A 27,814-nucleotide genomic window follows, 5' to 3' on the forward strand; every position below is an offset into this window, starting at 1 on the left:
CCACATGAACCCCAAAGCCCTACTGCAGACTATGACATTGCCTATGGAGCATTGTATACAAAGTGTTCACATTGTTTTATGTCCTTGGGACACCGTTTCCAGCACTGGAGTTTCCTTATTTAATAATAAAAAATCATCAGGAGTGTGCATAGACTACAAATCCCAGCATGCACCATTTTGTTAAATGAAAACCGACACTGTGTCCTGCTTGCATGAGTTTGCTTATAACCCTGAACTTGTGCAGCACGGTCTTGTTTTGCATGCTCACGTGTGGAAGCTCGGCCTGTTCCCTTTTTTGGTGGATACATTCTGGGACATTTAATCCTGTTTTTATAAGGGGATAGAGTGGGCTACAAGCTCCAGAATGCAATGTAGCGAAGACCTGGATCTGCTAGCCTATTCACACACGAAATGTGGAAAGTCCAAATGGTGACCTGTTGAAATTCAGTTTTGCGACACATCCACTCAGTTTTCAATGGTTCTGCTGCAGACTTGGGGTTACATGGTTTAATACCATGCATAGACTTATGCCCACCACTTTCTGCAATCACCAGCTGCCACTGCCTTATAGGATGGAAGCGCCTGGACTTTTGGCAGATTTATACAATAGGCTGGCTAGGAGAGAATCACAACAGGTTCAATCAGATCCGGAATTGCACTTTGTAAGCGGTTCATAAGCGGATTCAGAAAGCACCATCCACCCATCACCGGAGAGGTCCAGAACTTTGTCCTGGTCTCCTGGGCACCGTACGATTCAACCAGGACTGGAGTCTCAATCACCCAGAGGTGCATATACCAAGGTAGTTGTGCCAAGCAACACAATGGTGATCAGTTTTCCTTTGTTCAGAGGAGAGACAGGCAGTCTATTTGCCATGGACCCCTATATCTTGCAGCTGCATCTACATGGCCTAGCATGTGTGTCAGCCTAGCAGAGGTGCAGTGAAGACTGGCACTCCAGCTTGGCCCATTTTTCAAAAGGGGCAAAGCGTGAGAATACCAGAATGTTGGCTTGATTGAGCTTTGCTGCATCCACAAAGGACGGAAGGTATGGGATGGATTGTCAGTGTTATGCACTGCCACCCTGTGCTTGGAATCAATCTTTCTGTTGAACACCAGAGCGGAATGAGCCTTCTGCCAGAAGACTGTACCCATCACTAGTATCGCTCGGTTAGGGCCTAGGGGTGCCTTTCTGCAAACCTATCCAGACCAGTTGTAACACTTGGCCTCATCTCTTCTACAGCTTCTTCCTCCTTGGGGTCAGTGCCCATGTTTTGACAAAAGAACTGGAATGGGGAATAGGAGGGGCGTGGCAGTAGATGGTGGTCCATGTACTTTGTTAGGTAACAGCAGTTTGCTAAGTGCACATCTACCCTGAGGTGTCTTGGCACTGGCTACCAGGGAGCAGGAAAGGAGCCTCTTTGTAGAGAGACACGTTTTGGCTTCTTTCTAAAGGAGACCTGCGTGGGCATAGCTTTGATGTGAGGGGCAGGTTGTTGCAGAGCTTTGCGGTTCCAACAACGGTACAAAAGGGGGTGGTGATGGACGGAGCATCTGAATCAATCAAACACTCACCCCCAGTCAACTGATCTGGGTTTCATCCATCACCGTTCTTTAGCCCACTCTGCCACCCCAGTTCAGACATGGCTATATGCAAATCAGTCTGACCCTGTGCCTCATGGGAACAGTCCAGCCCGAACTGCCAAGCCATGTCTTCCCTGGACCGGAAACAAGCTTCCGAGGACCGGTTTCTGGCATTCCAGCCGTCTTCAGCCCGGCTTGCTTGAATCCAGTGGCAAAGTGAGCAAGAGACTCACGTCTGAGCATACCCTGCCACACTTATGGCGGCCAAAAGCGGTACAAAAGCTTGTTTCCGGTCCAGGGAAGACATGGCTTGGCAGTTCGGGCTGGACTGTTCCCATGAGGCACAGGGTCAGACTGATTCAGATGCTCCGTCCACCACCACCCCCTTTTGTACTGCTTGTGGTTCCAACAAAGCTTCTGCCTCCACAACTAGCTTTGTGGATTCAGGGAGTCATCACAAGATTCGCCCCCTAGCCAGCACAACCGTCTGCTAGGGATGTATCTCTGAAAAGAGTGCTTCAGGAACTCATGGCCATTCTATGTAATGCTTTATAGGCTATGCATAAGGCCTTACGTTTAATACGGCTTCTTAATGGAAGCCAATGCAATTGCCGAATTTCCTTGGCCACCGATTTGAATTTAGAAGTCCCAGAAAGGAGCCTCGCAGCAGCATTCTGTACCATCTGTACCTTATTGAGTTTTCTGTCCTGCATATTAACATAAACACCATTACAGTAATACAAATTTGAAAGGACTAACGTTGTGGTCACTGTCTTTCTAGACTGCACTGGGATAAAAGGGAATAGTTCCTTAATCATTCTGCGCAGGTAGAGGCAGGAGGCGTTCAGAGAGTAGACCTATAGTTCAAAATGTAGCTTTTCCTCTATTAAGACATTCTACATTTTTTGCCTTGGTTGCTGGGATAGAGGGGAGAACTCAATTCTTCTGGCAACGAAATAGGAGACCAGACAGGAGAGAGATTACTGAATATAATTATTCGAATTAAGTTTAAGGCACCTTCTGTTTATCCAGGAAATAATTGCCAACATGCAAACATGAAAAATGTCCGAAACCTCAGTACCATTTTTCAAGGCTGACAGGACAATTTGAGTATCATTAGCGTACAACAGTGTTTTCCAAACTGGGGTCCGTGGACCCCCAGGAGTCCGTGACATTCTATGTGCATAGGTCAGTGGGTTACTGCTTTTATCACAGAGATTATTTTGTTACTCTGCAGCTCATAAGAGACAATCAATCTAGCACAGTGACCTCTAAATGGTCATCAAAGATCTGCTTACACACTGCATGCCACAAGTTAGTTACTTATGTTTTTTTCCCAGTCTTGCATTATCTTGATGCTGTTAAAGGAGTTTATTTGGGTGAAAATAAATTGTTAGTCAATGCTAACCACTGTTTTAGGTTCTGAATCTGAATCCTGAGTTTGTGCGTTTCCAGACCAAACACCTACACCTTGCAGTCCTTTACCTTATGTAACATTTTCTCTACACTGATTTACAAGTATGATTCATTGTCTCTAGATGTGGGTGATGTAAAGTGCTCCGACATCCTACAATGGTATGAGAGAGAGGCTATAAAACAAATGAAATACATGTGACATGTGTGCTATGGTGCAATGAGAGGCACTGTTGAAGGGTGATAATAAGGGAATCATTGAAGAACCCCAACAAACATTGTTGTATGCTGGTGCATAGTAAAATCATCATTTACAATTCTTTCAAAGCTAATACAATTCAATATATAATAGATGTGTTGTAGAATTCAGCATTCTATCCTAAATTTTCTGGGGGGTGGGGGGGGAAGCCTCCCAAAGCCCCCTTTGTAGTGGTCAGGCTCACTAACTCCACTTAGTGTGCGCTGTATGGGGACTGGTCTGAAAACATTTGCCAGGGCTGCTTTGGGTTTCCACTTTGGCCCTGGCAGGAGCCTTGTACTGCAAAATAAAACTAACCCTTTAAAAATTAATCACGGAGATGCGGCACCAACCTTCCCATTAATATGTTCTGGTTTTTGCAAACTCTTTTAATATAAAATACTAAAATCCTTAGTAATTCAAGTATTTGACTTTGTGTAAACGTGTGTTTATTTTTTTCGAATTACTCGTTTAATGTTTGAAAATTAAATCATACAAATTGCTGGGGGTCCCCGGCTTCAAGTGATGAGTCAATGTGGGTCCTCAGGAGTCAAAAGTTTGGGAACCACTGGCGTACAAGGTTAGTGCAAGGCCAAAAGATTTGACCAGAAGAGCCAGCTTTATAACAAATGATGGCATTGAAAGTAAAACTACACAGAATCAAACTCTAGCTGGGCGCACGAATTCCAATGCCAGCAACATTTACCTTCTCAAAAAACCAACGACCACACTTTTGAGCTCCGATGGCACAACTGTGACCTCGGAGCCAATCACACAAGTTCTCCATAGCCCAGCATCATAAAGTAAACATATTTCATATCAATAGCAGTGCACTGTAAACAAAACTCTGCAGTAAACTGCTACATATATGAAGTGTGGCTATTAATTGAGTACGGTAAGTACCCACCTCAAGTAAATCACAATCTTCGTCAGGATGAACCACTAAAGTCACTGAATAAACCAGAGCTCAACTTCCAGGAAGCTGTGGCACAGAGCAAGTTGGCTTAACTTGGAGACAAAGTCTGAAGTATTTATGCAGTACAAAAACTAAGTTGAACAGCAAAACAAAATATCCACAACAAATTAGAAAAATAGAGTAAAATTTATTAAACAAAATGACACTAAAATGACAAAAATCCAATAAGTGGAACTGGATATATGAACCTTAAAAGTCTTAAGCAGAAATAGCACCAAGAGGCACAAAGTGCCAATGATAGTTAATAGTTGGGACCGAGGCATAATTTGACACCGACCACACCAGGAGTGCAGGTTGAATACACTAACCAAGTTCTGCCTGCTCAGAGATTTAACCTACTGAATTTATTCTTTCAAGTCCCAATCTCCCACAGGAATAAATTTCTAAAGCCCCTCGCTGCCCCCCAACCCCCCTCCAAGACCTCAGGGTGGCACTTGAGACTCAAAGGGTAGAAGGCAGAGGCCAACAGGAGTCCAGTCCAGCTCCAGTTGCCACTGGTCGGCTGAGCAGTTGCAGGAAAAAGCCTTTTCTAGCTTGTTGTGTCCTTGCAGGTTTAACATTATGTCAACCTTATGATCCTTGGAGTTAATTTATTTGTCCCGCATTCAAAAGAGATCAGGCCAAGTCCTCCAGGTTTCTTCTCAGGATGCGGACAGCAGGTTCAGTAGTTTTCTGATCTTCCTCAGGTCCAAAAGTGTTCTAAAGTGGGTGCCTGGAGATGCTACATTATGGACTGGCACAAGCTAGGTGTAGGAATGACCCCTGGGTCCATCCTACCAAAGGCAGCAAAGGGACTTGGGGTTAATCCTACCTATTTGATGCATTTTAAAGAGGACTAAAGTCTTTGGCCACTATACACTAGGGTGGTAAGGAGGGGGAGGGGGTAAAAGTGTGTGTGTTTTTCCATGGCAATCCTGGTGTCCTCTCACATCGAACACTAAAATCTACTTTTAGGCAATCCTTGAACCCACCACAAACTCAGCGGCAGAAGTCTAGTAAAATTAAAGACCAGCTTTCAGCAATCAGACTTTGGATTCACATATTTAGGTATTAATTTTCCCTACTTTGCCCCAAATGTTCTATGTAAACCCAGCAGACTTGTCAAGCAGGATTTGACAGTCAAACAGAACATGACACTTTAACGTGAAAAAGGATCCTCTCGTCCTCCACTGCCTATTCCATCAGATTCCGATAGGCCACCTCTGTCCATTTAGAGCAACCCTTTGTTTGCTCCTGGGAGCAATTCATATCTTACCCTCGGGGCAGCCAAATTAAAGTGACAGTTGAAAGACAGTAAAAGGCCTTAGAAGCTTTAGACAGGTAAAAGGTAACTTTATTAAAGTACATTTTACTGTAACAGTTAGACAAAGTTTACCATTAGATTGAACTTTATTTTACTATTATGAATCCTTCAAATATTTTTTGGGCTTTTTCCTGGACAGAGAGAACATTTATGGAACTGAATATTGTATCCAAAAGCTATCCTATGGCGCAGCTAACCCTGCTGCAGTGAAAATAGCCTTTTGGGCACTGTAAGGGCATGTTTAACGTTAAGCATTTTTACATGTCCTACTCTTAAAGACCATGCACGCTTCCTTGATGGGCAGAGGCCTACTTGGGGACGACAACATTTAAAAGGAGGGTTTAGGCTTTTCAACAGGCCTTTTTCTGAGAGGTCAAATTTGCAGCTTAAACCTGCAGTCAGGCTACTCGTTGGCGGACTGCAGTCGAGTTTGCATGGTCACTGCAGTGGGTGGCACAATGAGCGCTGCAGCCAGACCACATGAAAGACTGATACCAACAAATGCAACTAACTTTTAACACTTTATAATACAGTAGCGCACACTGTAGAAACAGGCACAAGTTATTGTGTGGCTGTCCCTCTAGTTTAAACATGACATTTATTGCTACCACTGGCTGCAAATCCCACTGAGTCCACACTAACCAAGAAACTAGACGGCTAGAGCAGTGGAACAAACTGGTACCTGAGAATGTGTATTAAGTAACTGCTAAGGCTCTGTCATCATGAGAATCTATTATGTGTAATAGGTTATTGAACATGCAATAAATAAATTAGTGGAAAAAATAGAGTGCTGCAGCCCAATGGAGACATTTAACTTTCAGGCCCCAAGTACCCCATGGATACCATATACTTGGAATTTAATGGGAAGTTAACTATGCCAATTGGGAATTTGCCATTTTCATCATGTTGAAAGGATAAGCACAAGCACTCTACTACTGGCTAGAAGGGGTTAAGTAGACTGCGATCTATAGCTAGCAAAAAAATCAAGGTCAGCAAACAATTCAGCGTGACCCGGCAGAAAGGGGCCATTCCCACCAGTACACAAGCATGGGGTGGGAAATGAATGATGGGCAAAGCTATAGTGAGGGAACACACAGGTCTTGTGGGGGGGGTCCTCTCAAGGAATCTCAGAGATGGTCTTTAGAGTAAACTGTTCATTTTTAACAAGCTGGGCCTAGCAGCCATACCTCACTCTCGAGCAGACCAGACACTCACAGGAGCAGGCTTTGTCTCTTCATAGACCTGTTGGCTTTGCACACAAGCAATGGAGCCCCATAGAGAGAAAGGCAAATGGCAGGGTTACTTCATGTTCATCTCATCTTCAATAACTCAAATGTTGATTGTAATGAGGCCAACTAATCACAGAACTAATGGAAAATACAAGGTCCCTTTTTTACTTGATTTCAGACACAAGCAGGTCAAGAGGTGGTATTTGGAAAGTCTCTTAAGGGAGTCCAAAGAATACTAAGGTGGTAAACACAAGCTGTGATGTCACATATTTAATCTCAAATGAAGGAAACTGGCCCGCCCAAACAGGCCTCTGAAGAAACCGGGATCGAAGCAACTATCTTCTACATTTGAAAAAAACCTATATGTTTTGGGTACACCCATTAGATGGCATAGGACACAAGAGATTGGTGCTTCATAATGAGTAATTAAGAGGTAGGCCTGATTGACTTCTACAGGGGTCTGATAACCAAGTTCAGGAATTGAAAACCCTAGGTTTCCAAAATGACTTGAAACAATTACAACATAAAAGAGTCACAGAGACAGGTTTTTCGGCATTGTTTATTTAAAAAAATGTTGTATAAAAGTTAATTTCAGAAAAAAAGTGTTTAAATGGCAGTGAATTTTAGCTTCGGCCATATGGCTCTACTCCAATAATCCTGCGAAGAGTAGAACTGGGCCTGGCCCACCCCACCTGGAAGAGGGATACACCACTTGAAGGGCAGCAGGCTTTAAGGGATGAGCCTGGGGAGAAGTCCTGAGGCATTCGGGACAGCAGACAAGCACTAGCGAAGGAAGACAGAGCACTGCGACCTTTGTCGTTCTAGGCCAGCGAGCTTTAGTCCGAGTCCTGAGTCTCATCTTTAACTAGCAGCTTTTTGCCGTTTTTGGGGGCAGGGTTCTCGCGCTCCTTTCGAGGTTTCTGGAACCTGTGCAAAACAAAAGTAAAATAATTCAAAAGTTACATTATGTAAGCTAGAAAGATGAAAATGCAAGAAGGGTGGAACAAGGGCGATAGAGATAGTGGAAACGAGAGGGATGAGTCAAGAAGACATGACAAGTGATCAGAGGAGACCGATGAGAGGGCAACCACTGCAGGTACCCTGTGTTGGTCGTGTGCAGCTCAACATCTAGTGTCGGCGCCAAGATACCCTTCTGGGTGAACGTGCGCTTTACAAATACACGTTATGTTATGGTCTACTGCACAGTGTTTTCCATGGAAAACTCACTTCTGTTTGATCTTCTCCTGGTCACTCTGCGGAATCATGTCCTTTAACTCCAACGCATCATTGAGATTCTTCAACCACTCGTATCGCTCACGGCCGCGGATCTGTTGGTGCAGAAGAACACTTTGATCAAGATATCTGAGTGAACCCTCCACCTCGATTACTCAGGTAAATACCCTTTATTCTATGTAAGCTACCAGTCATCAAATTGACTCATTTAAAGGAGATAATAAAATAAATAAAATAAATAAAAAAACACGAATTCTAGTATTCTAAATTCAAACGTCTAATTCTAAAGAGATTAATCACTCCAACCACATACTCCAACCAGAACCACCGATTCTAAAAAGCTAAATTACTCCAACTGACCCAAACCAACAATTCCAATGAGACCACAAAGTCAAATTAAGAATAACAAAACTACAGAACACTCATTTCAACCAAGGCCTCTTATTCTGTAAGAACTTACTTTGATCAAGACTGCTCATCAACTAGTCAACTCTTTTTCAACCAAACGAAGGCCATGTTAAGTAAGCCTAGTAAATCTATATGGAGAAAGAATTAAACTGGACGGTCTAAGGGATGAACTGAGAAGACTGCATGATCCATTCGACTACGAAACCACCAAGATCACGCCTGTAAGGTCAAGGAGTGGGAGCTCGCAATAACGAATCTTTGGAATTAATGATTCTATTTAATAAAGTGTTTCAGCTTAAGGGCTAAACTGTCAAGCCTAACTGCACAAGAACAAATTCTGAAGTTTACATAATCTCCAATTTAAATAACTGATCTAAACAGGACAACTGTAACAAAACCCAAGATGTCAAACATTTCACAAATGTTACTTACAAACAAGGTGGCAACTACCCATCTACTCCCCAGCTTTATTATTTCAAAACGGCAGTTCTTAGATGGCTGCATTACACGGTCTTAACTATCATTTACAACGAGGCCCAACATGTGACTTTTGCTGTGGTATCCCAGCATCTTTTTTTAAAGAGAGGGGGGGAAAAGAAGCAAGAAAAAAATTGTAAAATGATACACCAAATATAGACACATTTGCACCACCTGCAGACTTTAGGTCAGTTGCTAATAAAGTCTACAGCATTGGTGCTTAACCTGTGGTCCGAGAGCCCGGGGGAGGTGGTCTGTAACCATTTTACAAATTTAAATAATAAATTAAAACATTAAAATTGATAACATTTTTACAAATAAAGGATCAAAATTGAAAATGCGTAAACTTTTTCGATTGGATTGTGAAATAAACAAAATATTTTATTATTAGAGCTTTTTTTTACATATACTGGTTCTTGTAATTTTGTGCATTGTTTTGAGTTTCAAATCCTAGAAATCAATTAAGCAGGGGGACCTTGGCTTCCCATAATGAGGGGGCGAGAAATAAGTGGGCCAGATTCAAGTAATTTTTCAGTGGGGGAGCACAGAAATCAAAAGGTTTAAGAGCCGCTGGTCTAGAGCAATGTGTTGCAGGTGTTCGGCCCTTTACGTTTCTCTCAGAAAGTACCCCCAAGATGGCTGCTCTTAGGAGTTGCACGCTGTCCGGCTGATGAGAATTTAAAGGGCTTCTCTTTTCAATCCCACGAGTAATCGCATCAACAGGACTATATGGCACCATTCTCAAAAATCTGAATCCTTTTTCCCTGGTGTTAAAATCCATGCACCCCACCGCCACAATAACAATTAACCTTCCTTTCATAAGAGAGCAAGCTGCATAGTTGTTTAAGGAATTGCAGAGGTCCTCGTTAAAGGGTTACCAAACTATGTGAGTTAATGCAACTCCGTTCTAGAGAGATAATCCTATGGACGACACCATTTCTCTTGCAACTTCTGACAGTGTACCTAAAGGACCACATAAGAAGTTTCCAGGGTATGGCTTGGCCTTGAATATACATCTCAGCCTGCCAATGCAAATGGGTCATGAAGGCGCTCTCTGTTTTAAGTAGCTTGCTGCCTACATTTTAAATATGCTCCAATGTAAAGTAAATACTTGACACATTCTGCAAATAAGTCACAAACCAACTGCCGCAGCTTCCTTCATAAAACACAGGGTTCCATGATATCAGAGCTGCACGATGCCAGTTTTACTCGCCTAGAGTCCACCAGTTAATCGCCAACACCGACCCCTACCAAGACTAGTAACCCACCCAGGACCATCCTTCCACTTAGCCTACACTACCGGAGCCCGTGGAGGACGCTGACCCAAAGTAAAGACCAGCTACAGCGGAAAAATTAGGTCTCACAGAAATATCGATGCTGCGCAGGTGAGTAGTCTGGAGAGGGGGACTGCCTTAATAAACATATAACATGTTTTTAATCAGACACCAAACCCCACGGGAGAGAAAAGGAGCATCTACTCAAGTATGTCCTTCTATTTATAAATTTATCACACAAAATACTTGCGTTACCAACTCTGGTCACTTCTGTCTTGTCATAATTTAGACAAAGTAGGGCTGGGTCATAAAAATATATTTAAGAGGTCGTCTCACCCACAACATGTTTTGGCCTGCTTCATCACCAGCGACCTCTCACACTTTATTTTGTGTGATAATTCCAATCAAAGACACCTCCCATCGCCTTGTTAGCTTTGAGCTAGTACCGGTCAAATCACACTGCTGCACTTCAAGATGAGGGGGAAGAAGATAAAAAATCCTCCGACATCCATGGTGCATTTACTTAAAGTCCAGAAAGCAATCGCATACAACTGGGAACTTTTTTATAACATTTGAGAAAATAAAGTTCTAATATCACCAATTATCCCTCTTGCCCAAAAGCAACCAAGGACAGTAGGGGCCTGTAATTAAAGAATGTTTAAACTTTAAACAGCCAGGTTTGATATTGGTGCATTTGTGTTCAAAGCCATTAGTGGACAAAACCGTAACCACAAAGTCCAAAACATCCAGTTTATCAAAGAAATTCTCATACTACTTTTTGTACTACATAGGACTTCTATCCCAGACAAGAAAGCAAAACCTACTGAGCTGTCTTTACCGTGGCTTTCTCGGGGACACTGTATGCCTGGACTGTAAATCAAGGGTAGTCACTGGCTGTACAGCAATCATTCTGGTGTGTGCATGAGAATGAGGAGTTAGACTACACCAGTTTCAACCTGCACACACCACCTTTAACGGGCTAGCCTTAAACTCCTGGACCAAAGAGCCATGGCGGCTTGTAAGGACAATTTGTTGGCGTATATCAAGTGTGGGAAAGTGCCTCTTTTTGCATGGTTAGCCCCCACTTTTTGCCTGAATTTGATGTGGTTTCAAGTGTAGTGCACAGGGTTCCTGCCAACCAGGTCCCCTGTGCCAGTGCTTTTCTTTCAAAAAATATACACAATCGGTACTTCAGTCCCCAGAAAGTCCCTAGTAAACGGTATCCTGGGTGCCTGGGAGCTGAAGACTGTCTACTGGGATCACCCTCACTGGGACCATGCCACTGCCCTTGCAGCTTGAATGCCCCAGTGAGGGAGAAGTCGACATAGCACCCTACATGGGTGCCATGCCAGCCAGCACTGCATGAAATAGGCGAGTCACTCCTCTAGCAGGCCTCACAGCCATAGGGCAGGGTGCACTATACCCCCGGTGAGGACAGATCTGCAGGAGCATATATGCCCCTACAATATTAGGGTCCATTCCTTAATATTGTAGGTGCCAGTGAAGCCATCGAAAGAACATGGGCTGGAAACTCTACAACTCTAGCTCCACAGCACCACAACTACTTCAGTACCAAACTACTTATCTCAATAAAACCACACTGGTGCCAGTATGAGATTTAATCTACCATGTTCTCAGAGGACACCTCAGAGGTACCCCCTGCAAACCTACTAACCCTGGAATGGTCTCTGGCCACCTGGAGGCAGCCAGCCACATCCAGGCATGGTTCTGGAGCCCCTGCTCTCTGGGACCAGAAACAAAGCACATCCTGGGCATAGGTGTGTTATCGCCTACCCCATGGTGGGCCGGTGCTGGGAAGGGGGCTTGGGGATGGAAGCTTCAAAGACCTGCCGCCCTTGTAATGCAGCCCCCCAGGCTCTGCTGCTAGCAGTAGATGGCAGCTCCCGGTTTACACCCCTACTTTGGGCTGGACAACTTAGAATGATAGGGGTGTGCCCACCTCTGCCAACTCTACCCCTGAGGTGGGGGAGGCGAAGTGAAGATGGATATATCAAGCTGCACGGTTCATTACAACAGATTAGCAGTTCTGTTTTTTAAAAACGAGTCTCAGCTGATCAGAAATCCTCACTCAATTTGACCAGCCACCATTTTTTTAGCTCTTTAAACAAACATTCTCCAAATCAGTATAAGTGATCATACTGTGATTGCAGCAGTCTATTAAAACGATAATTCATTCGTTTTCTAGAGTCTCTGCGCACTCTTTCAATTTTAGCACTTTAATAAAGTAGCGCAAAGGTACATCTCTCCATTAATTTTGTAAACGCTTCCGCGGTAAACCTGTTGAGGGAGTTAAACAGCTGCATTAGCCCACCCTCTGAAACCCCTCACCACTAAACTGGGATTACAGTCTAGCACCTACAAGGAGTCTTTAAATGCCAAATTTGTGGAACCTACAAATACCATCCGTTTGTTGCACCACAAGCTGGAGAATATACCTGCCAGTCCCCTTTTTAGATCTAGGCTATTTCATGCCGTACAAAAGCTATTATCAATTTCATCAAATCAGTTTCATATACTCCCTGGTCATCTAAATCATACCACAACATTTGTAGGCCCATTACATTAAGGCAGTTCGATTTCACCAAGTTTTTAAAAGGTAGCCTGGAAAAGGTGTGTCGTCAGATGGAATACGAAGTGGTCAAAACTGTTACATTACTTCAGGAAGTCATACGCTGCCTCCAAGCACCTTGGGGACCACACAACTAACTACACACCTGCCCAAGCACCCGGATAACCTCTCGGGTGATAAGTGCGCTATACAAATCAGCATTACACAAAGGAATCAATGTGACTTTTAATCTAGGAATGTAGCTCAAAACTTCAGGACCAGTCAATGATAAACTCAAAGAATATTAAACTCAGAGTCATAGCCAGTGTCCCTCCCTTTGTAAGCTTTCTTCCTCTGTAACGTCCTCAGTCTATGAAGCGGCAGGGTCTGGAGCAGAATCTTCAGCGCACTGCAGAGCATGGATTGGAGCTAGAACAAAAAAATAAGGGAATGCTGCCTTGAAAACGTTGTATTCTTTTACATACTGAACTTGACCGGACTGGAAATTCGATGTAAAAATATGCATTTCGGAGGGGTACTGTTAGGAGGTTCTGGGTCAAGCTTTCCAACAAAATCCAAATTGATGCATGTGTGCCGCTTTGGCTTTCTCGCAATCCGGGATTTCCTGGCTGGGACCAAAGAGCAACTCCTATGACCACACACTCAAACCTATTTACAATCTGAACCCAGTGCAGACACCATAGCATAAAATAACCAGAGTTTTTCTATTTTGAGGTTTCAAGGTTTTGGCAAGAAAGGCGTAAAGGCCTAACTATTCGTGGTCTATATGGACAGACAACTAGCACATTGAGTGCAAGTCTACTAAACGATACTGGCTGTGAGAACTTGAGATGTTTGATCCAAAACCATGAGTGCACAAGAAGAAGAAAAAAAAGTAGGAAAAAAATAAATAAAAATCAAGAACAGTACATGTCCCGTGTCTTTTGATGGCCCTAGCAATTGGCTCCGAGACCAAATGAATTACAGGATTGCCTTGAATCTGGACGGGTCTTGAAATGTTTAGTATCCCAGCCATGCATCTGCTTTGATAAACCAGCTGAGGTTCACACAGAATGTGAAGATGGCTGATGCACCATGGAGCATAATAAACTCTGGGTCAAAGTCATTATGATTGGTAACAACTCAAAGCAATAATATGCTTTCGACAGCTAAAACCCCAGATAGCAGAAAAAGGCAAAGTATACAAATGGAATACAGGTTCAAGTTACAATAATACCTCTTTTAACCCGGCTTGTTTCAACCAAGTCATAAGGGAAAAACATGCGCGCCTGTAACAATAGTTTTAAAATGGTTTTACCAGGTGAACCTTAAATAGGATCCGCCCTCACCGGATCAGTTTGTTTGTTCTCAGACATCCTGCGACCCTTCAAGACTCCAGTCTACAGAAGGTGCTGTTTGCAGGATCTTATTCTATGCAAGAGTAAATTACCACAAATACTCTTCAGATACAGTCAGCAGACATGTTGACTAACTAAAGGCTTCTCCCTCAGATCACTCAAAATCTCAACATATACAAACTCCAAGACCCAAACCTGCAAAGTATAGATCTCATCCTCCTCAGTAGCCTTCCTCTTGGGGTGTTCTGCATCGGTTTCAGTCAAAGTTGTATCCTTGATGGCTGTGGAGCAAAGAAACCACATTAAAGTACAGGCCTCAGAAGACGGCTTGCTAAAGCGAGGTACTAACTGTGGGAGACAATGGGAGATGCTACTGGGTTAAATTAGGACAACTAATTCAGAGAGGGGGTCTTAAGAGTTCAAGAATCTCAGTCAAGCTTTCACGAGGTCATTGTTTACTACTGTATAACTTCACATCCCTTGGAGTTAGCATATTCAATATCCTAGAGACAGAGTGGATGAAACTTAATACTGAATGGAAGGTGGTGGTGCTTAATGTACCAAAATCTTTTTCTAATCCGATCCCATGGAGGTTGACAAAACTTCAATGGACACAGAAAAATGGGTGTACACTTGTGATTTGTTTCTTTATCATAGTGTTTAATGCATGGGCAATGTTTCCCATCCTCCAAGATATTTTCACCACTAGCCTCTGTGAAAGCAGTGAAGCCAAAAGCATTCGCCAACTTATACCCCATCAGTTCGCTCTTCAAGCTATTCAAAGCTAACTGACCAAGCCAATCTGCACATAAAATGTTTCAGATTTGTAAGGACTTCTCATCCAAACATCATTTCAGCAGTCATAATCTCAATGGTAATGCCGCCATGGTATTAAAAGCAAAAACAGCAGCCAGGTCCGAATTTTACGACCCTCTGATCTGCCTCATGGGCGGTGGAAGAAGCCGCTGAAAACATTTAATGTAATATCATATAGCTCCCTAATATTGCACAATTATTTGCACAAATTAGCAATAAATCCAAGTTTTGTTAAATATTTCAATCTTTAGAAGAGAAACGCTCAGTATAACAGTGGTTGCTTTCTTATGCCTTCTGGTGTCAGGATATTGCTTGTGTTCATTTAGCACAGTGATACTCCAAGTACGGCCCGGGGGCCACATGTGGCCCCCCCTGACCATTACATGCTGCCCCCTGGTCAAAAGCAGCACTGGTCTGCTGTTTACCATACTGAGCACCAACATTCAGAAAGATGTAAATAAATGGACAAGCATTTATTTACATGTTACCTGAAGTTTATGGAAGGAGAGGGACTGGACTGTCCGGAACGCTTAACTTTAGAAACTCCTTCATTTGTTTGCCAGTGAAGTGCATCACATAACCCAGTGACTCAAACAGATGAAGAGTGTCTGGTTTGTGCGGTCCTGGGATCTCACATTGTGCATCCAACTTGCAGTCTTGGTGCATCACACCGCTTCTGCAGGAGGAAGAGTTACTCTTTTTCTAGAACCCGGGATAAGGTGCTCGGAAAGTACAGGGACCCAATGAGTCAGGAATCGAACCAGTCCTCCTCCTTTCCACACTCTTCTAAAGGTTGTGCATGTGGACAAGGGAGGAACAATCTGACCCACATATGGGAGCACAGGGTTAAACTTGTACCACAGTCACCGGTCTAGAAAAGGAACTTGGGACGGACCATGGGTAAACTGGAACCAATGAGAACAAGCCTCTTCAGCGACAACCATGAAAGGGAGAAGAAAAGAGCGAAGAAAGGCAAACAGAAGAGCAGAGAGGAAATAGTAGTGAAACTGTCAATTCAACCTGGTATACATCCGAGTAGCGCCGCTCCTTTAAGAAGATCGGTCACAGTGTCCAACACAAGCCAATAAAACCTAGATCAGTGCTGACTGGCACATGAAAAATGAACATGTACCCAAATTAAAAGAAAATACTTTACCCAGTCAGTGGTTATCCTGCTCATCTGGTGCACACCTCAATTTTCTGGCGCTACAAAGGGACAGTCCTGTCTTAGGGACTTCCCTACACCCTACCTGTGTAAAGGCATGGCTCCTGATGTTTTCCACTGAAAGTAGCGGCTCACTTAGTGCACAGGCCCTCACGATCGCTTAGTTCTTGACTGGGACGTAACTCTTCCAAGGTTAAACTATATTCCAAATGAATGTGCACCCATGGAGTCAGGACCGTTAAGTAATGGACGGCCTGGTCATTCTACATATGCACATGGCATTGGAGGAACACGCTGGGAAAACTGCAGCTGCAGAAGCGGTTTGTGGAGGTGGCACTTCCTGTCCTGGCAAGATGGCGATTACGGTCAGGCTGCCAGTCTGTAAAACTTATCATAGAGGATTAACCATACTGTTAAGGCCTCAATAAGTGGGGGGGTATCCAAATCTAATATGGCTCCTTTATAACCTACCTCTTCTAGCAGGTCTTTCCTCCAGTTTGGTTCTTTCTACACTCCTGTCTTCATTGCTCGCTTCACAGTATGTCTCGATACTTCACTGCAGCCCTGGCTACTCCTGACTGGCTTGTCCGCGACTTGCCAGCTACTAGATTTCAGCAATGTTAAGCCTGAAGGTACTGATCCAACTTTACTAATCCAGTCTAGTGAAGATAAAGAAAAGACCGTAAAAGAGACTGGTCCAACGAAACAAATAAAGCACCCAGAAGGTATTCTGTAACTTTTTGTCTCTAGTGCTTCTGATAAAAAAATGTCCTCGGGGGCTTTAACTGCAACTTGGTGGCTTCTGGATGGGAGGGCGGGGTGGAGGGGGAAGAGGTCACCTGTTTTGCACTAGGGTAAAGATCTCACAATCACCTCGAACTATTGAAAAGAGGAATACAAGCTGAGAGAGAGCAAAAGGGTGGAAGAGGTGAACTAGAGAATGGAGCAATGGAAGTGAACAAACAGGGAAGGAAGCGAGCGAGGGGAAAGAAGAGAGGGATAGGAGTAGAGAGACAAGTGGAGAGAGAAACCAGACGAAAGCAGGGGAGAAAGAGCAAGACAAAGGCCAAAAGAAGAGCTGAGAGCAGAAAAGCTGAGAGACTGATGGAAAGAAGCACTGAAAGAAAAACCAATAGCTATGTTGACAGACCAAAACAATAAGAGCCAAGATAGAAGGGCTACACTTTCCATGGAGAATCTGCTGTGCCTTAACAGGAAATCCTACAGCCATCACTCATCACTCAGTCCAGGCACGTATGGTCTTCGTCTAACTACCTTTACCTACAAGTGGGGGAGGTTTTGCATGTCTACAAGCATACGTCTTTGAACCCCCCAAAGCCCTTCACATACTGCGCTTGGTCCCAGTGTTGACTGCATTCTTCGATGGCTTCTTCTTATTGTGAAAGTTTTCCTCCTCCGTCTTGCGGTCTCGGCCAGGGCAAGCGCACACCCGCACCTCAAAGCAGCATCGGCCCAACAGCTGACCACTGTGAAGAAAGAAGAGTGTGAACAAGAGCCTTCCCCATGAAAGGTAAATACTAGACAGCACCCTCAAGTTAAAATTATACCTTATCTGCAACAACAAGGGACACTTACTCAATGGTCTCCAGTGTAATGATGGTCAGGATCGGTCGGCGGTTCATGCCCCCCATGCAAGAGCTATTGCACATATAATTGTACAGCACTGTGGTACAGTCGGACCCGACCTGGAGGTAAAAATAGTCACAAATCAACATATGTTGCACATCTTGCATGAAGCAGACTTCCATGGGCAGTTCAGAAAAACAGGTGTGTAAATGTATACAAAAGTATCATCTTGTAGAACATGTGGCCATGAAATCCTGTGAAAAATCCCACACTTACAAAAAGCAAATTAGGGGACCTATTCTAGAAACACCATACAATCAAGAAGGACCACAAACTGCAGAGTAAAATATTTCACCCCTGTAGCCGGTGCATTTGGAAAAACCACTTACCTGCGGAGTCTCGTATGGCACCCACACGCTGTGGCGATGGGTTGCCCCATCCACTTTATACTCTGCCTTGTAATTCCCTTCCACACGGATCAGGTGATTGGGGGGTGCATTACCTGGGGACACATGAGAAAGCTGCTCAGGGCATAGGACATGTCAAGTGGACTGGGTGGTGGATCCGGTTAGAAGGGCGCGCATCGGTGTACAGTAAAAGATCAAGGCAGGAAAGGATGTGGGTGGGAAGAGTATCACTGGCCGTCTACTTCGATCCACTTACCATCACTAGGATCTCCGCTTCGTTCATGGTGAGGGCAGCGTTTCACCACTTCGGCTATATGCTGGGACTTCTTGTAGACAGCTGTGGCCCGAACAATGGCGCCTGGGGGAGGAGGGGCACAGACGGTCATCTTAACTGGGCAAGTCTTGGCAAGCTGGCAGAAGAGTTTGTTCAAGTCTGGCGAGTACTAGAGGAGAAAGGGAGACATGGATTCCTTAATAAGCCAACACAAGAAATCTAGATTGTACTGCCAAAAATCCTACTTGTTCCAGGATGCTTACCAGCGGCATGCTATTGATAATTGGTGCAAGTATAGGGCACACTTTCATTTCACACTGGTATCATATTCTGTTTTTTGGAGACGTCCAGTCAGTAACAAGAGTTAGTCAGTTTGAACGAGAGAATATGGTTGGTGATACCAGAAGACTGACCAACATTGCCTGGCAAATGACTGTTTGGTATGTAGTTGACTGTAGCAATTGCCTTAACCAGGTAACTGTTTATTCAGCTGGTGTCGGTGCAGGTTCAGTATGTTACTGCTTTGTTACATTGTACACTATGAAAGGTAGCGGACTACAAATGGCGCAGTACTTCTCAGAGGCACTGAACGCTTCTAGCTGTGTGGGATAACTGCCCGTAAAATCGGATCGAGGACGACCAAAGATGAAGTCCTACGGAGCAGTACAAGGACCTTGCATGCTGGGCTCAAAGTTCCTCCCAAAGTGTCTCCTAGTGCATCAAACTCTTAATTTGATCTGCCTAAGTCTGCGCCCCCCACTATCAGTGTCCCTCTCAAGCCCCAAGCCCTCTGTATGAGCCCATTCCCCATGCCTCCTAAGCTGGCCTTGTGAACCTTAAGCTACTGGTCCTTTAATACAACCGGACATCGCACGGAGGCTTAAGGAAGTAGGCTCCGCTCAGACAGAAGCAGAAACCAACAGCCCAGTTCCATGGGGCATACCAATCCCACTGAATGTTTAAATGCATTAAACTCTATCCACCATGGGGTAAAGGCTCAAATACCCACCCCTGCTCCAATGGACGCTCATAGCAGAAGTGCTAAAAAAACGACTGACCCGCCAGCAAGAGGGCATCCAAATACCCCAACACTGCTTCTTCTGTGGAGGTAGACTTCCACTTATCCTCTCGGGGGAGTGTTAAAATTACTACCCCACTCAAAAGTTCTCACACTACTGTCATGGCAGCCTAACATCAAATCCCTGACATGTCTGGAAAAGGTGGGTTTTGAAAACCCCACCTGCGTTTGTCCCAGAGGGCTTCAAGTCCCGCCAGATCTCTTCCATGTGGGCTTACAGCACAGCCTCATTCTCACAGAAAAATGTCCACCCCCCCCCCCCAACTTAATCTTATACAACCTTCACTAATAAATAAATAAATATGCAGATCTTCTGCATTGCCTGCATACCTGATGTGGTTACTATGCAAATTCATTTGTTATAGCAGAGGTCTTCAAACTGTAAGGCCTGCCACCGGGAAGATGTGGCTAAAAAGTATTATTTTTAGTAAATATATAAATATATATATTTGAGCTATTAAAAGAGCACATTAAATTAAAAAATAAATTTAAACTCAATGCAAGTTAAACCGATCTGTGGGAAACGTACTGGTTTAAATTAAGAAACCTTAGTTTGCTATTACAAATCACTGAAGATGTCTGTGCGTGACCACAGAGTCACAAAATTGATACATGGTTATAGTAGTTGGGAATATAGACTTCTATAGTTTATTTATTTAAATGGTTTTATATAGCGCTGGCTAGACCCATAGGTATCAGAACGATTTACATAAGGTCAGCAAAGTTACAACAATAATAACAATTACACGTTACATCAAATATAAGAGACACATTAACGGGAGATACGGAGATACCAGTAGAGGGGGATGGGGGAGAGGGGGAGTGATAAGGGAGAGGACGAGGGGGAAGACGGTATAAGAGACAGAGGTAAAGTCAGCCCAAAGACCGAATGGGTAGGTGACGGCCAGGGAGGTAGTCCAAGGCCAGTCTCCCCTACAGCTCTCAAGGAAGCTCCAACGGGTATCGGTCAGACGGGTGGATAGAAAGGTGACCAGGCAAATGCAGAGCGGCAGAAATACGATGAGGGGGAGGGTGGGTGAGACGGGGAGAAGGAGAGAAACTCTGCCTACGGTCTGGCTGGGCAGGTGATGGTCAGGGGGGGAACCAAGTCCGACCTCCTCATTAGCTGAACAGAGCAGCTCCACTGGGCGTTGGACATCATGCTCTGACTCCGCTGTCAGGAAAGAGGTCATGTGTACTCAGGGATTGTCAGAGTAGTGCTGGGGGGGGGGGGACCATGGTCCGAAAGAATTCTAGAAGACCTCTTGAGGTCAGGCACAGTCCTGAAAGGGTTGAGTAACTAAAAGTTCAGCAAGGGGGAAGAAGTCACCATTGTCGGCCATGCTGGGGTCAGGCATCCTGGGACCCTTTTCCAAACCGAGAGTGTGCCGAGTACGACGGAGCTTGAATATATGTAAATTATTTATATATTTTAGTATTAAGTAATCAGACCATACTTAGAAGCATTTTTATGTGTGTAAATCAATAGTACACACTCCAGAACTCAACTGATAACACCCTTCTATTACCTCTCAGGAAGAATAAATCCTTGTCATGGTGGAGCTCCGAGTGACTCCAGCAGTTAAAGCAAATATTAGCTGGCACACAGCCTTTCGGTTTGCTACTTAACCAGCGGCACAGGGTTGGTCAGAAGGAAGGGCAAACTAAACCCAGGATCACAGGAATTATGTGGAACTGGAGGACCAACTCATGTGGCATGGTTGACTAAATTGAGGGAAGAAAAGTCAAATTATGTGGCATATTGCGGTACATTTTGAGATGGTATTACATCATTATTTTGGCATTTTTGCATTTGGTAACACTGTCTGGGCATAGGTTTCACCTCATTAATACAGGTTTGACACTAATATAGCAATAGGCAACAGATAGGGGACCAGCCACCCTTTTACTGTGCATCAACATATGTTGCTGGGTTTTGATAACTTTTGAAAAGTTGGAGCTAGAAACGATTTTTTGGGTGAAAATATGGAGACTATGCAGCAAATTATTAATTTGGACGGCAAATATAGCAAATCCATACTTGTGCAAAGAACAACGGGGTAGTGAATACGCAGAATTTCAGTGGCCCTGACTAAAGCTCAATAGTGACTGTTTTACGATCTTTCCTTGCAGGAGGGGCAAGTTCACACTTGCTGTGCCGTGTTGCATTGGGCATTGGAGTACGGACCCATGCAGAGGAAAACGGAAGCGGATGGAGAGATCCAAGTTGGGGCGAACAAGACAATAGCGAGGGGGAAAAGGCATGATGGCAGCCCATGTCTTTAACAAAGGGTAGAAGAACAACCCACCTTAAAAGGTAGTAGCTATCATTAGTGAAGCAGGTGCAGCAGCACTGGGGTCCAGGTGTCTGAGGAACCCACTGGATCACAATTATTTCTGCCGTTCTCCCAAAAATAAAATAGTATGGGGGTTAATTTTCCTTGGCAGCTTAAGAGCTGATAGCACCTGTGCTTTAAAATGGTGGGTGCAACACATTGGGGCTCATTTCGAGTCTACAAAGGAGGAGATGCGGCTAGAGCGGCCAACCAGTTTCAAGCCTGGTGTCAGCTCAACAATCTGTGATTCTAGGCAAATCATTTTATTTCCACATGCCTAGAAAATGAAATCTGGCCTAGTGTAATGTAACTGGTTCTTCTGTAAACGTTTCCAGTGCCCTTCGTCAGAGTACGGCTGCAGACACCCCCCCTCGACCCCCCAGAAAAACGAAGTCAGCCTGTTTCAAGGTTGAAGTGATGGCCAGGCATGGTGGGGAAGGGGTGAAAAATACATGGAAACAGACAGCCACTTAGAGCCACAGCTATCATTAGTGCAGTGGGTGCAGTTGCATTTGGCCCAGGAGTGCAAGGGGCTCAACACCCAAATTACGTGGAGCACAATTTTTTGTTAAATATCTGTGTTGGTTTGCGAATTTTGCCCTATTTCCAAGTCTCACGTTTAATGTGCATTATGAGCTGCGGTCAAAATTATCCATGAATTGATCTTATAAGCTCCACGCCAGTGCTCAGCCCTGCCCCTCCTGCTACCCCACTTCTAGCCATAAACATTTTGCTTAGGGGGCTCAGACCAACAAAGTTTGAAGACATCCGCTTGATAGGTAGATCAGATTACCTGATGATGCCTCCTAGCAGGAAAGTCAGGCTATAAAAAGAGGGCTGTATGCGGTGAGGTCTTGTATCGGCAGAGGTTACCATACCTTTCGTCTATGCATGTAATCCTGGCAGGAACAGAGGTGGAAGATGATCAGCCATCCAACAACTCTCCAGTCGGCCCTGATCTGCCCGGTTCAGGAGGACACATCTGCAATATTGTGCCAATTGCTAGATTCCAGGGTGCCACCTGTCATCGTGTGACACTTGCTAGAGCAGGGGTCTCCAACCTTTTCTGTAGCAAGAGCTACTCATGTTTAATAAGAATCTTACAGAGCTTCTAATATTATTAGCGTTGAATAGACAGCATTACATTAGAGGCCACCGTGTGTATGCAAGGCTCTGCTTGTGGTGATTTCCTTAGTGCATCAGGCAGGGTTGCCAGTAGTAATGCAGGAAAGGTTTTATCAACTCGGAATGCAAATATAATTTGGAAATTCAATCTTTTTCTCCAAACATCACCTTATGAGCTCGGAATAGACACCTTTTCATCTGGACTACGCACTTTTCAATTATGTAATACTTACACATGTTAATTCATGCAAGCAATCACCTCTAATTGTGCAGCCTGTGCTGCACATAGGCGAGCTACTTACAAGTAGCTGGGGAGCTACCGAAGCTCACGAGTTAAAGGCTGGCAATGCCTGTTGTAGAAGAAATTATGTCTGCCTACAGCTTCATGCAACAGACTTTTCTAACCATGCCACCACCCAGGGTACAAGAAGACTATGGACTCATTTGCTAAGCACACACCATAAATATTTTATTTGGTGGTCACTGAAAATTGTACTTTTTTTTTACGGTGAATTAACATCTAATCCCGTAACAGTGCACGAGGCAAACACTAAAATATTAAAATAACTGCAGAGAGCATTACGAAACGAGTAAGAACTGCAATTCCAATTCATAATGAAAGCAAAGGAAGAGCAACTCACTGAAACAGATTGGAAAGCATGAATTACTATTGAATTAAGGGCAGATTCTGTGTAGAGCGCACAAAGTGATCTACAGCAAATACAATAGAAGGTCTCAGAAGCACCATATAGTGAAATGTCCCCTAAAGATGTGCAAGTCAGGGGCGGGGTTTGCTGGATATTATCAGATACATAATATAAAAGTTTTAGGAAATGGAATAAGAATCTGGGATGCACTCACTGCTCTTCTGCTATGAAGTGGGCTAAAGAATCACGAAGCGCGCGTGATCTAGATGCAACACCTCTATCCAAGCAATGCAGGGCGCGCTGAGTTGTTTCAACCTACATCCCCCGACTTAGATACCAGATCCTCACGAGATTCAGCACGTCATTTTTGACACATGACTGAAATTAAGATTGAAATGAAGAAAAAAAATCTATACTGTTGCATAACTTCTTAGGTTCAATCCGAAAACTGTAAAATAGCTCAAGGATTAATTATGATGCAAGTTTATGGAAAGACAATATAAAAAAAAATGTAAAAAAAAAAAAAAAACGAACATCAAGCTCATAGCAACACTGGGTGCTCAAACAGACTTCTACAATGTTTGAAAAGTCTAACAGCATAGCAAAACACAATTCCAAAGCTGGACAGTCTTTCTGCCGCGTTGTTGAGGCTGACAAAAAGGGGATGGTAGGATTTTTATTTTTTTAAACATTGGGCACTTCCGTGCATGTACATTTGACTAGTTTCATATTCGAGAAGCCACAGTGGAACTTTAAATCCAGCAACTTATCACAACAAAAGATCACGAGGGAAAAATAAACCAAAAAGAGCACCCTCTGTAGCAAAACATATAATGAAAAAAAATTAAATATATCTCTGGATCAGATTTTTCGTAATCAGCCACAAATTATTTTATTTTAGGAAAATTATACAGCTTGTTTTTTTAGCTTCTATAATATTTACCAACATTCTCTAGAACCAAAAAGCAACTTGATGGGCATTTGTGCTAAACATAAAAAATAATGTATAATATAAAATAAACACCTTACCAAGTTTGGAGGCATGGGTGCAAAAAAAAAAAACTTTACTTCACTATCTTCCCCCAAAAACACAAGCAGGGAGACCAGTTATTTAAAATGTAACAAGTTTACAATTAGCAGCAAAGAACACCGATGGGAGTTAATTTACTGCCGAGGAGCAGCAATTGTTTAAACAAAAAAATCTCAGACTCACCCGGCTATACCAAACGCTGTTGGAAAACGGATATACAATTTACTAACAATTAGTCCCACATCATCCTGCCACAAAAATATTTGTTATATCTACATAACGAGTCTTTTTGTGTAGTCTGCAAACTGTTGGGTGGCTTCAGCGAGGGGTATTGTAAAAAGACTACAAATGAAAAAAAGTAATGAAAAGTATAGAACCTTCAATTCTTGCTAAGGAGAAAAAGGTTTAACCAAATGTTAAGAAAACAAAGACGATAATAGCAGAATTGCCTATTTGGAGAAAGTAGGAAAGTCTGAGTGACTAAACATACAAGCAGGGCTCTGGGTTTCATGGTGTTATATTTTTTCACATTTCCATCTGGATTTACCGATTTTAAATGTTTGATTATTGTATCCGTTTATCCATATTTACTTGGAGTTTTGTGAACAAATGAAACTCCAACTACTACAGTTAAGCATGTTTTTTTTACCCAAAAAAGGTATGAATTCATACTTGAATGTTGGTTAGGTATGAATGCTAAAAGTGCCCTTCCTTTATTTTTCTGGGTGTATGTGGCCATGCAGTGTTTGCGAGAACGCTGGGTGTGTGCAACTGAGACATAACAAGTCCGTATGCGAGCAAGCAGATACCTACAGGATTGTGAGGAAACATTTTTATTGCACAAGCGGGATAAAATGTAAATTCTAGAATCTCATTTTTCCACCTATGCGATATAAATTATTATAACCAGTAACTAGACGGTATGAAACGCCCCAAACCACCCATTTCACCTGAAGGTCTTACATGTTGAGAAGAAACTGGAATATCTGTGTAGAACCATCACGAAGGTGGCTGCACCGCGATCATTTGAGAAACACTGGAGCAATCTCTCTTGAAATAGGAATTGTGAGAGTTGCCCACGCCCCGTGATCCAATGCGCGTGCACACACTATATAATCCTAATTTGTGCCTCATGTCTTTTGTACTAGGCACACAATCGTTTTACTGACATAATTTTTTTAAACTGTGCTGAAAATGCACAGTGTTGTCCTATTTGTCCCTACACTTCCTGGGAAAAGACCCTTATATCACCTTTGATGAGACTGAGAAGGTCAGGCTTGCTCACTGTGCTATGTTGCTGCAGTTTGTTTTGAGTTCCCCGTCCATCTCCGAGTACATTAGATCATACAGAGGGACTAAATTACATTTAATAAAGAGAATTGTTTTTAAACCTGAAACATTCACAAAGCCCATCATGCCTTCCTGATGACGCCATTAGTTTAACAAGGAGACATGTCCATTTGGAATGCCCACATATGACTAAATAATTAGAATAATTGGCATTACATGGTAGTAATATTATGGTTAGTGCTCGCCCTCAGCTGAATGACTTCAAACTGCTCTCAATTGCGATGGCACTGAAAAATGCAGCCTGGTAAAGCGCTTTGCCCAAAATCACCCAATCTGATCTAACCAGGAAGCTGGGATTTTGATCTCTACTTCCCGAATCAAACATTGCATTGTGTGGATGGTCACTTCTCTAATATTTCACACGAAAGACAAAGCTTTGGGCTTTTATATTCCTGCGAGTAATTTGCAGAGTTTTCAGTAAATTCCATGTGGATTAATGTGACGGAAAAAAAATTTCTTAAGAAAAGGACAAAGTTAAGGGCAATCAAACAGAACTGTTTGGGAAGTGTCAACACATCAGTGGAAGCAACTATAAACATTAGCATAACAAGGAGGTTTAAGAGATCCCACAGAGATCTGACAAGCATTCACGGGGACAGGCGAAGCACCGCCTGGCTGCACAACAACGACCTGGGCTGCAGACAAACACGAAGGCACACTTCCTGCATTTAAACTCCCAGAGCAAGTGCAAGCAGTAAAGTGCCCGTGGGGGCAGAGAAGAGTGTGGCCCTGCACAGGAACAGGCTGCAGGCGGCCAGCGCTGCCTGGCGCTGGTTTCAAGAGCCGCTTTCCGTGTGGCCGCTGCCTGCTGCCTCGAAGTCTGCTGATTTCCACCTACCCAGCAGCAAGAAGGGGGGACGGAGCCCACGGTCCTGGACTAGGGGCCTCGGTTTCACCTACGCTAACTACCCTCGCTTGATACCCCTGTATTTATGCAGAAAGGAAGACCCCACCTGCATGTGGTGCGGCGCACTGCCGAGCACGAAAACCCGCACTTCAGAAAGAAAACAACCTGCTGGAGGCCGACACGAGACTGGAAAACCGCGGCCCTGAGCTCCCTGCAGGTCTGTGTGCAATCTACACGTCTCCAGCATTACCTCGTTCCGAATTTAATGCAATGTCCCTTTAGGGTTACGGAAATGTTATTTAGGTACAAGATGACTTCATTCGGCAGTCACTTTTTGCAATAGATGGCTGAACACGTGGAGGGGCCTCTACGCCACCCCCATGGACACCAACACAACCTACAACAATGACAAACATTCCACCGCAAAAATAAAAATGTGTTTTTGGTGTGATGGTCAAAAATATCAAATTCGCAAACTTGTGTGGTCGGTCATTCCTCAAAATAAACCTCTCTCAACTACCAAAACGCTAAAAATTAAAAATCAGCTTAATTGAAAGTGCAGACAACACAAATATACACAGCAATGAATACACTGGGTGCTTCACGGAACACGACCGCAGCAGCCTTGAGGCACTTGACTTTTTATTTTCAGCAAAATCCTTCAGTCAGACTTTTCACAAAATTTAACAGAAGCGCAAGCCAACGCATACTATAAATGCCACATTTTCTTAATTTACTAAATATAAAAGTCGCACCCCTTCTATATTTGCTAAGCAGGAGTGAAATAAAATGAACTTCCTTTGCCCATCCATCTCACCGAAAAATATATAACGTGAAAATATTAAAGTAATTATGAATATTGTTAAAACTACCACTGTTCAAGCAAGCTAAAAAACACACAAATGGATCCTGGTGAAAAAAACTATATTTTAAAAAAACCGGCGGTTCCAATTTTCTCCTGTTTAGCTAAAAAAAATATATAGCAAAATAAAGTCAATGGAACAAATCCACAACTCCGCCTGTGCTTTATAAATAATAATTTACAGAGATGCAACTTGAAAGAAAATACTCAATCCCCCATTCTACTTTTTTT

General features: G+C 43.5%; 2 protein-coding genes across 3 annotated transcripts in view; one reads left to right on the top strand and one right to left on the bottom strand.

Moving 5' to 3' along the window:
• LOC147678626 (uncharacterized) overlaps positions 1-27,814 on the top strand; it is a 690,344-nt gene that overhangs the window by 609,469 nt on the left and 53,061 nt on the right. The gene's annotated exons all lie outside the window — the stretch shown is intronic.
• Positions 7,282-27,814, bottom strand: part of LOC147678629 (cellular tumor antigen p53-like) — a 113,271-nt gene continuing 92,738 nt past the window's right edge. For both annotated transcript variants that reach the window (XM_086946078.1, XM_086946077.1), the window contains exons 5-11: positions 18,291-18,477; positions 18,017-18,129; positions 17,637-17,746; positions 17,391-17,527; positions 14,255-14,340; positions 7,968-8,068; positions 7,282-7,667 (exon numbers count right to left, since the gene is read on the bottom strand). In XM_086946078.1, the coding sequence (XP_086802204.1) occupies positions 7,577-7,667; positions 7,968-8,068; positions 14,255-14,340; positions 17,391-17,527; positions 17,637-17,746; positions 18,017-18,129; positions 18,291-18,477 (825 nt within the window). In that variant the 3' untranslated portion in view covers positions 7,282-7,576. The remainder of the gene's footprint in view (positions 7,668-7,967; positions 8,069-14,254; positions 14,341-17,390; positions 17,528-17,636; positions 17,747-18,016; positions 18,130-18,290; positions 18,478-27,814) is intronic.

Source organism: Lissotriton vulgaris, chromosome 12, assembly GCF_964263255.1.
Source record: "Lissotriton vulgaris chromosome 12, aLisVul1.2, whole genome shotgun sequence".
In the NCBI taxonomy this organism is placed as follows: Eukaryota; Metazoa; Chordata; class Amphibia; order Caudata; family Salamandridae; genus Lissotriton; species Lissotriton vulgaris.